Source organism: Chelonia mydas, chromosome 11 (genome assembly GCF_015237465.2).
Source record: "Chelonia mydas isolate rCheMyd1 chromosome 11, rCheMyd1.pri.v2, whole genome shotgun sequence".
NCBI classification, from domain to species: domain Eukaryota; kingdom Metazoa; phylum Chordata; order Testudines; family Cheloniidae; genus Chelonia; species Chelonia mydas.
In genome coordinates, this window is record NC_051251.2 from 72,090,930 (window position 1) to 72,105,645 (window position 14,716).

The window sequence follows — 14,716 nt, forward strand, 5'->3', positions numbered from 1 at the left end:
GCTTTGTTTACTTTATCACAAGGTGGTTTCTGGGATTTGTATATGAAGATAAACTGCACTCCACAATCCTCTTCTACTTGGGAACCTTAGGGCATGGCTACACTTGCAGATGTAGAGCGCTGTGAGTTGAAGCTGCCCTCAGAGACCACAGCAGGGAAAGCGCTGCAGTGTGTTCCCACTGTCAGCTGCAGGCGCACTGGCGTGGCCACATTTGCGGCACTTGCAGCAGCATTGGGAGCGGTGCATTATCACCTCTTCCCATTCTGGCGCTGTGGCTTGTGGGAAGGGTGTGGGCGAGGGTGTGGGGCATTCTGGGTCCTGTTCCAATGCCCCGTGATGCATCACTTCACATCCCAGCAATCCCTGTGCTTCCGTCCACATTTGGTGCCACCGTTCAACTTTTTTTGTACTGCGCGCTCTGTCTTCCCTTTCGATCTGCGGGAATGGACCCCGAATTGCTGAGGAATATGCTGATGGGTCTCGCCAGCACGTCACAAATTGCAGTAGAGTTACTCCTTAAGCTACAAAGTTACAGTGAGGAGTCCGACGATGATGTCAGCTCACATAACACATATGACACTAGATTGCTTGTGGCATTCACGGACATGCCGACCACAGTGGAACGCTGCTTTTGGGCTTGGGAAACAAGCACTGAGTGGTGGGATCACATCATCATGCAAGTCTGGTATGACGAGCAGTGGCTACAGAACTTTCAGATGAGAAAAGCCACTTTCATGGGACTATGTGATGAGCTCGCCCCCACCCGGCGGCGCAAGGATATGAGATTGAGAGCTGCCCTGCCAGTGGAGAAGCGGGTGGCTGTTGCAATCTGGAAGCTGGCAACTCCAGACAGCTACCTATTGGTCGCTAACCAGTTTGGAGTGGAAAAGTCGACCGCTGGAATCATGTTGATGCAAGTTTGCAGGGCCATTAATCGCATCCTGTTCAGAAGAACTATGACTCTGGGTAACGTGCGTGACGTGGCTGGCTTTTGCAGAAATGGGTTTCTCTAACTGTGGAGGGGCAATAGATGGGACATATATTCCAGTTCTGGCACCAGCCCACCTAGCCTCAGAGTACATAAATCGGAAGGGGTATTTCTCTGCGGTTCTCCAGGTGCTTGTGGATCACCGTTGGTGTTTCATTGACATTGTTTCATTGACCCAGGCTGGTCTGGAAAGGTGCATGACACACATCTTTCGGAACACAGGCCTGCTCAGGAAGCTGCAAGCCAGGGCTTTTCTTCCCAGACCAGAAGATCACCTTAGGGGAAGTTGAAATGCCCATTGTGATCCTTCGAGATCCCGCTTACTCTTTAATGCCGTGGCTCATGAAACCCTACACAGGGAGCCTCCTTGACAGCAGCAAGGAGTGGTTCAACAACAGGCTGAGTTGGTGCAGAATGACTGTGGATTGTGCTTTTGGCCGTTTAAATGGCCGCTAGCGCTGTCTGTATGGGAAGCTGGACCTGGCCAAAGACAACATCCCCGTGGTTATATCTGCGTACTGTACCCTCCATAACATTTGTGAAGAGAAGGGTGGAAGATTCACTCAGGCATGGACCTCAGAGGTTCAACACCTGAAGGCTGAATTTGAACAGCCAGAGAGTAGGGCTATTAGAGGGGCCCAGTGCGGGGCTGCAAGGATTAGGGATGCCTTGAGGGAGCAATTTGAGGCTGAAAGCCACCAGTAATGTCTGGTGTCCTGCACAGGAGTGAAGTGCAGTGGTTCCAATGTTAATAGGAATCTGTTTTTGCTACTATGATGCACTGACTTGCAGTGCCTGTTGCTTTCCTGGGCTACGGTATCTTTTACTTAATGCAATCATAAAGAATGTTTTCAAAGCCAAAAAATTCATTTATTGAAAAGAAAATTAATTTCTTGAAAAGAAACACAACTGCTTGGGAAACAAAGGGCATGACATATCTGTGCTGTGTGGGACGAGGGAAGGGGGTGGAGTGGGGAACGGTGCAATCACAGATTTGTGTATGTCCTGTTATCATACTCAGCCTTCCTCTCTGGAGTGCCGTGTAATGAGTGCTGCACTTCAGGTTGGCTAAAATGCATGGTGATGGAGGTTGAGTGCTGTGGGTAAGGGTCGTAGTTTTCAAGGCTGGGTGATGAAGCTATAGGTGTTGGAGGCAGCTGGTGGTGATAAGAACATAGATGTTGGGGAAAGTGGGTTGGCGGTGACGTGGGGGAACAAGAGAGAGAATTTTGGGACAAGGGCTGCGGGGGAGGGAGGAGGAGGCATGGAATTGCCTGTATTGCTACGAGCGCCTGTATCAAGTCCGCTTGGTGCTCCATGATGCTTAGCAGCCGCTCTGTGCTTTAATGCCAGTGATCCGCATTCTGCTGGCGGACCCACCTTTCACTCTCCCACCACTCCTGCACTTTTTGATTTTCATTAAGGGACTGCTGCATTACTTCACGCAGCAGGTCCTCTTTGCTTCTTTGTGGACGCTTCCTGATTCTTTGGAGTCTTTCGGCCGTTGATAACAAGGATGGCTGGGATCTCAAGGTTGCATCTGTAAAGCCAAAATGCAACACTTAACAGAGGCAGCATTGTTCACACCAGACAGAGCAATGATTCGCCTGTACTTAAAGACAAGCACAGTGTAAACAGTAGCAGAAATTGCCCATCCCAAAGCGAGCGCACGTAACCTACAGGAGCCCCAAAATGATGAGTAAGCACAGGGGCAAGGGGGACTGATTTGTTTCACGGCCGTACTGTCCTCTGGGGTTCTGTGCCTTGGGGAGCGCCAACAGCTGCAGGGGGCCCCTATACTGAACACTGTCCCCACATTTTCCACAGGATGAGTTCGTTCTGGAAGATATCTCGCTGCTGAGGGTGACCTGGGAAGCAAGGGAGGGTCTTCTACTACAATGCGGCTTCCGCCCTGGCCCATATGCAGCTTTCCTGTGTGCAGCAGTGGTCCCCCTGCCCCTCACGGCACAGTGGCGCAGACATGTTAGCCTTACTGGGACAAGGAGCACAGTAGCTCTGCCAAGGAACCTGCACAAGTGGATTGCCCAGCTTCTGCATGAGACCTTTGAAGAGATTACTGAGGCCGATTACTGCGATGTGAGAGAGCACATCAGTGCCCTGTTCCGCATCGAGACATGCATGCAGCCCTAACGCTCTTTGCCCCAAGAGCCCTCACCAAACAACTTCCTTCCCAAAATAAAAGCTGCTTACCGGGCACCTCCTCTGCTGTGTGTTCTTCCACAAGCACTGTCTGTTGTGACTGGCTACCTTTCTCCTGGCTTGAAAATAGCTCTTGGATGCATGTATCTAGGGATGCTGGGCTGTCCCCCTCCTCCTCAGCACCTTTGCTCCCGCTTTCCACCTCCTCCTGCCTTGTTGCACTGGGCTCTGAAGTGTCTGTGGTGGCCTTCAGAGTGGAGGTGGGGTCCCCCCAAGTATTGCGTCCAGCTCTTTGTAGAAATGGCAGGTTGCAGGGGCAGCACCAGAGCGGTGGTTTGCCTTGCGGGCTTTGCAGTAGGCATTCCCCAGCTCCTTCACTTTAGCCCTGCACTGCAGTGCGTCCCGATCATGGCCCCTTTCCATCATGTCCCTTGGTATCTGCCCGAAGGTGTCCTAATTCCTATGGCTGGAGCACAGCTGGGACTGGACAGCTTCCTCCCCACAAACACTGATGAGGTCCAGCACCTCACCATTGGTCCATCGTGGGGATTGCCTGGCGCATGGAGGCATGGTCACCTGGACAGATTCACTGAGAGCACTCCACGCCTGGATGAGCAAACAGGAAGGGGATTTTCAAAATTCCCAGAGAATTTAAAGGGTGGGTCTGATGGTTGGTCACTTGAGGGCAGGGCAGTAGAGTTCAAAGTGATGACCAGAGTGGCTAGAACAGGCATTGTGGGATACTTCTGGAGGCCGATCAGAGCGCATTAATAGACCAGGGCGTCCACACTGGCGCCGTGGCACTCCTGCTGGGGCGCAGAAAGCGTTATGCTTCTTGTGGAGGTGGATTACCAGGAGCACTCCAGCCGCGGAGTCTGCGCGCTCTACTTGCCTTGCCTGTGTGGATGTGTCATGAGTTAGGGTGCCCGGGGCTGCTTTAATGCGCTCTAACTCACAAGTGAAGCCAAGCCCTGTGTAATGACAGAGTCCACAGATCTGGCCATGCTGTGTGCAGTGCAAGGCCCAGGAGGACTTAAAAGGACAAAGGTGGCTTTGTCTGTGTTTCATACCTCTCCCTCCCTCCCTAATCATGGCACTTCAGGTTGCCTTTGTTCCCAGGGGCAATTCAAACAGTTGGGGATAGGCAGAGATAGCAGTGTTCCAGCTACACCCCTTTCCCTGGCCGCACACCCTATGCCAAAGGCTACAAGAGAGGGTGGCATAGGTTCAACTATGCTGCTTCTGCCCCACCGGAGAAATCCTCTAAACCGGGGATTCTTTGGCTGGCCATTCATGTCATCACAAAACAGATGTAATTGGGACAAGATCCTGGCCCTAAATGCTTCCCTGTTAATTGTATGAGGAGACGCTTGTTCTGATTTTTACCTTGCCAGTCAGCTGCATCTTTCCTTTAGTCTAATTCAAGCCTTAGTGAAATCGACTAGTTTTCTCAGGCACAGAGCAGTACTGCAAACGGGCCAGCCACTCTCATTAATTATGTGGATTAACTGATTTTCATTACTGCTCTCTGAGAAATTGTTTATTATCCATTGCATAATGACAGGTTTCAGAGTAGCAGCCGTGTTAGTCTGTATCCGCAAAAAGAAAAGGAGTACTTGTGGCACCTTAGAGACTAACAAATTTATCTGAGCATAAGCTTTCGTGAGCTGCTCGCGAAAGCTTATGCTCAAATAAATTTGTTAGTCTCTAAGGTGCCAGAAGTACTCCTTTTCTTTTTATTATCCATGAGACTTAGAACTTTTCTAACTCCTGTTAGAATAAAAGGGAATGTAGAGGGTAATCAGGACGATCTTTCTGCACCTGTGACCAAAAAGGTGTGGGTGTAGGTAGGTAAGGTGGAACCCCTTCCTAGGAGCCCAGGTTGTTGGGGTTTTTTTTGTTTGTTTTTTTGTTTTTTCGGGGGGGGAGGACAGGGAATGGGACTGAGATGCAGTGCATTTCAAGTACTACTTCTGCCTATTACATAAAGAAAAAAAGTTGACTTGTGACTAAACTGTACTTACCCACAAGTTATTTTTAAATGCATGTTTAAATGATATAAAAGGACTTCACTAGAATCACTGGAAAATATTTTCTCAGTCATTCTACATTCACAGGAAGGTGGCATTCTCTGTGAAGTGTGCTCAGAACAAACCGTATCTGTATTCCTGTAATAATTTTGGAGTTACATCACTTTTTCAGTTAAGTCCTCTTGTATCCACTTCATTGCTGCAGGTTTGTTTTCTGAGTTGTTGCTACATGGCATGGCTTACTAGATATGTGACTTCATTTAACTGTATTATTTTCCCTTTGAATTTTTAGCAATTTAAGAGCCTGTCTAGTAATACGTCCTCAAATTCATATAATCTTGGCTCTGTATTTTAACAAATGTCTTTGCCAAGGCCCAATGTGAAAGCCTGACTGAACAACTCAGTCCCTCCTTCAATGAATACATATTATAACAATGTCTTTGATGTACTTTATATCTCTAACAAAAAACACATGGCATCTTTGTACTGGATAATTTGAACTGTGGTGGGGGTACAATATGGGGTTTTTTAGAGTGGATATTTACTCAGAAATGAAATAATAAAATTCATGTTTTTTTCCCCAGAGACCCCCTTTGCTTTAATAATCTGGGAATTTCTTTAAATCTGCCTTAACAAGGCTGGGGAGAGCAATTTTTGTGCTAGAATTAATAGATGCAGGCTGAACACACCAGCCCTGATGTCCTGAGAGATTTTTTTTTTTCTCCAGCTTTCCACTGTAAATTTGTGTTGCAGAGATGGAAACAAATGACTTGCTATCACAAATCTACTCTTGAATCAGCAGGAGTTGCTGTTAACAGGACTGCATGATTGCATCTGATATTTAGACAAGACATTAAGAGACAACTTTTAAATTAAAAACCTTAGAGAATCTGATCAAGGGTGACTTGTAATACTTTCTACTAGGTGGGGTGTGTGTGTGTTTGTGTTCAAGACATGGAAACTATTTGTGACTCATTTGATCTCTGTCGTAACAGACGTTGCTTTCTTACCTTAATTCAGGATGAGGCCATTTTTGTTAAATACATAAATACTCTGTGGCATAGCAAACTGCTATCCACCACATCAATACCTAATTGGACCCCTCTTCCCATGCTGTGAACAGGTGCGCTTACTCTAAATAGTTCTTTGTTCAGACTTCATTTGTTCTTTAAAAAAAGAAAAATGATAAGCCTGTGGTTCTTGCTATATCACCGCTATCTGTGTGGGGAAACGAGGCAGGAAAGTGTTTTGTACATCAGAGATCAATGTTTGGCATTTAAAAAGAAATCGTTGAGATCACAGTAGATTTTTACAGTTATGTTTTCTTCACATGCTGAGCATCATCTTACAGAACGGTGATGTACTTTGTATATTTGATGATAGTTATGTACCAACTCATTAGAGGGGTAGACGGCTTTTGTTATCTAATGGGGCCTGCAAATAGGAACCTGAGAACTTCTGTCATTCTTAGGTCATTGTCCGTGCCTCCTTCAAAGGCATTGTTAACAGCTCGGAGTTTAAAAAGGCTGAGACGTATTTACCTCTGTTTGGCCTCTCACTGGATTTGGGGGATTTGTTGCCAAAGTAGGTATTTGATGTCTGGTTTCACCCATATGGATCAGACTGTAGACTCAGGCCTCAGTATGTGTCTACTGAGTACGTTCAGTATTATAGATATGTTGATCCCAAGACCTGAAAAAGAGCTCCTTTGTAAGTTCGAAAGCTTGTCTCTCTCACCAGCAGAAGCTGGTCCAATCAGGTATTACCTCACCCACGTTGTCTCTCTACTGGGTGTGTTAGTTTGCACTGGGTCTGTGTTAAAACTTTCACTAGTTTATTAATATTGGCTAGGGGTGTAACTTTTCTTATGTTTCTATACCGACCATAGGCCTTATAAAGCCGCAGTTTTAGTGGCATAAAAGTGCATTTGCTGATGTACCTTCTTTCACTTGGGGAACTGAAATAAGCTTTGACAGCCAGAGCACTTTTTTGCCAATATCTGTTCTGTCAGGATAGCTATCTCAGCAAACCTTTCCTAGTTTAGGCCTGGTCTTAGACACTAAAAATGCTGATACTCGAAACACCCCACGGCCCCCACCCCAAAATCTTAGCAGCTTGAAATTTAATTCTGTATTGCAGATGGATTTTTCACTGTGTACTCTGGGGTGGCTTTGTGCTGTTCCTGGATACTGAAAATGTAGGCTGTGTAATGCTTTGGTTCTACTTCCTGTTCACGTGCACAGGCAGGGGACTGTGCTGTCCTGGCATTGCTCCGCAAGTCTGCCTGCGCTTCTTTCCTTCCACCTCCTTGCAGGAAGTAGTTCTTGAAGTAGAAGAGTTGTGTGTGTACTGAGAAACTGCATGAGACTGTCCATTTTAGATTTTAGTAAGGCGTTTGATACGGTGCCACATGGGGAATTATTAGTTAAATTGGATAAGATGGGCATCAATAGGAAAATTGAAAGGTGGATAGGGAATTGGTTAAAGGGGAGACTACAACGGGTCCTACTGAAAGGTGAACTGTCAAGTTGGAGGGAGGTTACCAGTGGAGTTCCTCAGGGATCGGTTTTGGGACCAATCTTATTTAATCTTTTTATTACTGACCTGGGCACAAAAAGTGGGAGTGTGCTAATAAAGTTTGCAGATGATACAAAGCTGGGAGGTATTGCTAATTTAGAGAAGGATAGGGATACCCTACAGGAGGATCTGGATGACCTTGTAAACTGGAGTAATAGGAATAGGATGAAATTTAATAGTGAGAAGTGTAAGGTCATGCATTTAGGGATTAATAACAAGAATTTTAGTTATAAGCTAGGGACGCATCAACTAGAAGTAACGGAGGAGGAAAAGGACCTTGGAGTATTGGTTGATCATAGGATGACTATGAGCTGCCAATGTGATATGGCTGTGAAAAAAGCTAATGTCGTCTTGGGATGCATCAGGAGAGGTATTTCCAGTAGGGATAAGGAGGTCTTAGTACCGTTATATAAGGCACTGGTGAGACCTCACCTGGAGTACTGTGTGCAGTTCTGGTCTCCCATGTTTAAGAAGGATGAATTCAAACTGGAACAGGTACAGAGAAGGGCTACTAGGATGATCCGAGGAATGGAAAACTTGTCTTATGCAAGGAGACTCAGGGAGCTTGGCTTGTTTAGCGTAACTAAAAGAAGGTTGAGGGGAGATATGATTGCTCTCTATAAATATATCAGAGGGATAAATACCAGAGAGGGAGAGGAATTATTTAAACTCAGTACCAATGTGGACACAAGAACAAATGGATATAAACTGGCCACTAGGAAATTTAGATTAGAAATTAGACGAAGGTTTCTAACCATCAGAGGAGTGAAGTTTTGGAATAGCCTACCGAGGGAAGTAGTGGGGGCAAAAGATCTATCTTGCTTTAAGATTAAACTAGATAAGTTTATGGAGGAGATGGTATGATGGGATAACATGGCTTTGGTAATTAAATATTCATGGTAAATAGGCCCAATGGCCTGTGATGGGTTTTAGATGGGGTAAGATCCAAGTTACCTGGGAAAGAATTTTCTGTAGTATCTGGCTGATGAATCTTGCCCATATGCTCAGGGTTTAGCTGATCGCCATATTTGGGGTCGGGAAGGAATTTTCCTCCAGGGCAGATTGGAAGGCCCTGGAGGTTTTTCGCCTTCCTCTGTAGCATGGGGCACGGATCACTTGCTGGAGGATTCTCTGCTCCTTGAGGTCTTTAAACTACAATTTGAGGACTTCAATAGCACAGATATAGGTGTGAGGTTTTTTTGCAAGAGTGGTGGGTGAAATTCTGTGGCCTGCATTGTGCAGGAGGTCAGACTAGATGATCATAATGGTCCCTTCTGACCTAAATATCTATGAATCTATAAAGGGATTGTCTTTTTTAATGTTACACTTGAATTTTCCACGCTCTTGCTCATGCTCAGAAGGTCTGCTGATCCCCTGCCCAGCTCAGACATGGATCCCAGAGTTGCTTCCCATTAAAGCTTCCTATCCTACCAAGCAATAGGATTCTTGTTCAGCTCTTCCCATGCACCTTTGCTTTACTTCCATCTATAACCCCCTTTCCTGTCCTCTCTCAAGTTAGGATTTATCCTGCTGCGCTATCTCCTTTCCTAGCAAGCCTGGCCACTCCCCTTTTCTCTGCACTCCCCACCTGTTCCTTGGTTTTCACACTTGCACACTTCTCTCCGCTCCTTCCTCTTACCCGTCAGCTTCAAGTCCTGATCAGCTTCCCTTTCCCTTATGGTCTTAGGCCGACACATCCTAGAGGGTTGGGCCTGGGCTATACCACAGAAATGGTCAACCAGAACTGTTTTTAGATAAGTAACTGTCTAAAAAGTTGGATCATGCCAGCTGGAGGGTCCATTGGGATCCCACTTGAAGGGGACGTGAGATGCTTGGGCAGAACTGAGCTTTCTAGAATGTTAAGGGGAGAGTTGTCTCAAATCTATCCAGAAGGCTGGTTTCCATTTAAAAGGGAAGCTAAAGTGGATGGGAACCTGGGAGGCAGTGACCATGAGATGCTCGAGTTCAGGATCCTGACACAAGGAAGAAAGGAGAGCAGCAGAATACGGACTCTGGACTTCAGAAAAGCAGACTTTGACTCCCTCAGGGATCTGATGGGCAGGATCTCCTGGGAGAATAACTTGAGGGGGAAAGGAGTCCAGGAGAGCTGGCTGTATTTTAAAGAATCCTTATTGAGGTTACAGGGACAAACCATCCCGATGTGTAGAAAGATTAGTAAATATGACAGCTGACCAGCTTGGCTTAACAGTGAAATCCTTGCTGATCTTGAACACTAAAAAGAAGCTTAGAAGACAAATGACCAGGGAAGCGTATAAAAATATTGCTCGGGCATGCAGGAGTGAAATCAGGAAGGCCAAATCACACGTGGAGTGGAAGCTAGCAAGAGATGTTAAGAGTAACAAGAAGGGTTTCTTCAGGTATGTTAGCAACAAGAAGAAAGTCAAGGAAAGTGTGGGCCCCTTACTGAATGGGGGAGGCAACCTAGTGACAGAGGATGTGGAAAAAGCTAATGTACTCAATGCTTTCTTTGCCTCTGTCTTCACGAACAAGGTCAGCTCCCAGACTACTGCACTGGGCAGCACAGCATGGGGAGGAGGTGACCAGCCCTCTCTGCAGAAAGAAGTGGTTCGGAACTATTTAGAAAAGCTGGACAAGCACAAGTCCATGGGGCCGGATGCAGTGCATTCGAGATTGCTAAAGGAGTTGGCAGATGTGATTGCAGAGCCATTGGCCATTATCTTTGAAAACTCATGGTGATCGGGGGAAGTCCCGGATGACTGGAAAAAGGCTAATGTAGTGCCCATCTTTAAAAAAGGGAAGAAGGAGGATCCTGGGAACTACAGGCCAGTCAGCCTCACCTCAGTCCCTGGAAAAATCATGGAGCAGGTCCTCAAGGAATCCATGCTGAAGCACCTAGAGGAGAGGAAAGTGATCAGGAACAGTCAGCATGGATTCACCAAGGGCAAGTCATGCCTGACTAATCTAATTGCCTTCTATGACGAGATAACTGGCTCTGTGGATGAGGGGAAAGCAGTGGACGTGTTGTTCCTTGACTTTAGCAAAGCTTTTGACACGGTCTCCCACAGTATTCTTGCCAGCAAGTTAAAGAAGTATGGGCTGGATGAATGGACTATAAGGTGGGTAGAAAGTTGGCTAGATTGTCGGGCACAACGGGTAATGATCAATGGCTCCATGTCTAGTTGGCAGCCGGTATCAAGTGGAGTGCCCCAAGGGTCGGTCCTCGGGCCGGTTTTGTTAAATATCTTCATAAATGATCTGGAGGATGGTGTGGATTGCACCCTCAGCAAGTTTGCAGATGACACTAAACTGGGAGGAGAGGTAGATACACTGGAGGGTAGGGATAGGATACAGAGGGACCTAGACAAATGAGAGGATTGGGCCAATAGAAATCTGATGAGGTTCAACAAGGACAAGTGCAGAGTCCTGCATTTAGGATGGAAGAATCCCATGCACCGCTACAGACTAGGAACCGAATGGCTCGGCAGCAGTTCTGCAGAAAAGGATCTAGGAGTTACAGTGGACAAGAAGCTGGATATGAGTCAACAGTGTGCCCTTTTTGCCAAGAAGGCCAATGGCATTTTGGGATCTATATGGTGGGGCATAGCGAGCAGATCAAGGGACGTGATCGTTCCCCTCTATTTGACATTGGTGAGGCCTCATCTGGAGTACTGTGTCCAGTTTTGGGCCCCACACCACAAGAAGGATGTGGAAAAATTGGAAAACATCCAACGGAGGGCAACAAAAATGACTATGGGACTAGAACTCATGACTTATGAGGAGAGGCTGAGGGAACTGGGATTGTTTAGTCTGTGGAAGAGAAGAATGAGGGGGGATTTGATAGCTGCTTTCAACTACCTGAAAGGGGGTTCCAAAGAGGATGGATCTAGACTGTTCTCAGTGGTAGCGGATGACAGAACAAGGAGTAATGGTCTCAAGTTGCAGTGGGGGAGGTTTAGGTTGGATATTAGGAAAAACTTTTTCACTAGGAGGGTGATGAAACACTGGAATGTGTTACCTAGGGAGGTGGTGGAATCTCCTTCCTTAGATATTTTTAAGGTCAGGCTTGACAAAGCCCTGGCTGGGATGATTTAGTTGGGGATTGGTCCTGCTTTGAGCAGGGGGTTGGACTAGATGACCTCCTGAGGTCCCTTCCAACCCTGATATTCTATGATTCTAAGACAGTGTGTCAAGTAATATATTATTCTATTTGGAAATGCATTACACTGTGTGTATAGGTAGCATGTAGTAATAAAATTGTGATGTGTCCCAATCAAAGATTGTCATCACATTGTTTTCAGATGAAGTTGTTGAGACCTGAATAAATGGTATGAGGAACTTTAGCTGCCATGTTTCAGAGTAGCAACCATGTTAGTCTGTATTCGCAAAAAGAAAAGTAGTACTTTTGGCACCTTAGAGACTAACAAATTTATTTGAGCATAAGCTTTTGTGAGCTACAGCTCACTTCATCGGATGCATTCAGTGGAAAATACAGTGGGGAGATTGATATACACAGAGAACATGAAACAATGGGTGTTACCATACACACTGTAACCAGAGTGATCATTTAAGGTGAGCTATTACCAGCAGGAGAGCGGGGTGGGGGCGGGGGGAACCTTTTGTAGTGATAATCAAGGTGGGCCATTTCCAGCAGTTGGCAAGAACGTCTGAGGAACAGTGAGGAGTGGCAGCGGCGGGGATTAACATGGGGAAATAGTTTTACTTTCTGTAATGACCCATCCACTCCCAGTCTCTATTCAAGCGTAAGTTAATTGTATCCAGTTTGCAAATTAATTCCAATTCAGCAGTCTCTCATTGGAGTCTGTTTTTGAAGTTTTTTTTGTTGAAGAATTGCCACTTTTAGTCTGAAATCGAGTGACCAGAGAGATTGAAGTGTTCTCCAACTGGTTTTTGAATGTTATAATTCTTGACGTCTGATTTGTGTCCATTTATTCTTTTACATAGAGACTGTCCAGTTTGACCAATGTACATGGCAGAGGGGCATTGCTGGCACATGATGGCATGTATCATATTGGTAGATGTGCAGGTGAACAAGCCTCTGATATTGTGGCTGATGTGATGAGGCCCTATGATGGTGTCCCCTGAATAGATATGTGGACACAGTTGGCAATAGGCTTTGTTGCAAGGATAGGTTCCTGGGTTAGTGGTTCTGTTGTGTGGTATGTGGTTGCTGGTGAGTATTTGCTTCCGGTTGCGGGGCTGTCTGTAAGCAAGGACTGGCCTGTCTCCCAAGATCTGTGAGAGTGATGGGTCGTCCTTCAGGATAGGTTGTAGATCCTTGATGATATGTTGGAGAGGTTTTCGTTGGGGGCTGAAGGTGATGGCTAGTGGCGTTCTGTTATTTTCTTTGTTGGGCCTGTCCTGTAGTAGGTGACTTCTGGGTACTCTTCTGGCTCTGTCAATCTGTTCCATGCAAATTAGGAAACAGTTGTCTGTTAAATGCAAATTGACAATGCAATGAAAACACTGACCCCTGGAAAAAGTTTTCTGTTTTAATAAATTCAAGTTAGATCTGCATATAAAGGCTGAATATTAATGTGTTTTAAATGGATTAGTTTTACTGTAATAATTAACTGGATTTTTCATGCATGCCATCTTTTGTATTTTTAATTTGCATTTATTTTGGGATTAGTTTCTACACTCTTACTCCATTTCTGTGGGACAAACTACAATGAACCCTTTAAACGTTTAGGATCCCTTCTCATTAAGATTACTTGTTAGGATATCCTAGGAAGGTGTCCAGGTTTCTGAAGCTGTCAACCAAGAGAAATATTGGCCAATCTTTTTTTTAAAGCAACTTCTCATTGTGGATGCCCATCTGAAGTTACTTTAAAGAGGCCTGATGTTCAGGAAGTAATGAGCGGTCTCCCCCTGAAAATTGGGCACCCAAAAATCACTTGTCTTTTTTTAAATTGAAAACCTGGCCAAAGGTGTTGGGGGTGGGGAGGTGAAGTGTGGAAGAAGAAGAAGAAATGATTTATCGTCATAAATGGCCTAGCCCTGACCGGACTTGTTTTGTTTTTCTCTAGCTTCCTGGTCGCAATTTTGACAAAGGTTACAACTCCGAGGTGGGAGACAAGTGGATCTGGCTGAAATGAAACCCGCCGTGCTTTGAAGCCCTAACACTGAATGACCACAGAACTTGAATGATATAGAAGCTGCTTTCAGTCTCTCTGCTCGCCATTGACTGTATATGCAGCACAAAGAACACACATGTAAATGGTCGGGAAATTAGAGTGTAAGAGAATGGTCTCAAAGTAAACCAAATCACCGTAATATTTAAGGAAACGTCTTGCCTCTTCATGGAATTCAGCTCATTTTTATTTTAGAATGATCCACGATAATTGTAATAATATGACATTGCAGTGGTAGCCTTTCTAAGATCAACAGGGAATCGTCATCAAAACGGGGGCTTAATATTATACAGGATTGTGATTGTTTGACTGAACTGAAAAGAAATAAAACCTGTATCCTTATGATTTTTTCATTTTATATTTCCATCCCCGTGTCATTCACAGTTCTGTTAGGCACACCATTCTGATGCAGCTGTATTTCTATAAATAGGTCTTCCATAGGTATTGACATCAAAGCAAACAAATATATATATTTTTAAAAACACCACCAAGAGAAGGAAAATGGGTAGTGCTCACTTTTAAACAACAAAGTATTTTTTGCACTTAAAACTGTAAAGATTTCATAATAATTGCCAGCTGTTGAGCACTAATTTCTTCCTCTAATATAAAACCATAAATCAAAATGTTGGAGTATAAAAGGCAAAGTAAAAGTCATTATTATTTTATATGTCTCTAAAAATCTAAGTTACAGAGTTCTTTTAAATAAATGATTCATTTGGCTTTAGTTACCAGTCATAAAAATTAGGCTTCCTGGCATTACTTCTAGCAGCGCTGTCCAGATTCAGTCTGTCATAATTCGGCATTTTCTGCTATGGGCTAAGTACTTT

At 45.1% G+C, this 14,716-nt stretch overlaps 1 protein-coding gene across 4 annotated transcripts in view; it reads left to right on the forward strand.

Annotated features, from left to right (window-relative positions):
- The window catches only part of NDUFA10 (NADH:ubiquinone oxidoreductase subunit A10), an 86,574-nt gene extending 72,343 nt beyond the window's left edge, over positions 1–14,231 (forward strand). For all 4 annotated transcript variants that reach the window (XM_037912423.2, XM_037912422.2, XM_043525207.1 and 1 more), the window contains one exon: positions 13,785–14,231. In XM_037912423.2, the coding sequence (XP_037768351.1) occupies positions 13,785–13,853 (69 nt within the window). In that variant the 3' untranslated portion in view covers positions 13,854–14,231. The remainder of the gene's footprint in view (positions 1–13,784) is intronic.
- The last annotated feature ends 485 nt before the right edge of the window (positions 14,232–14,716 follow it).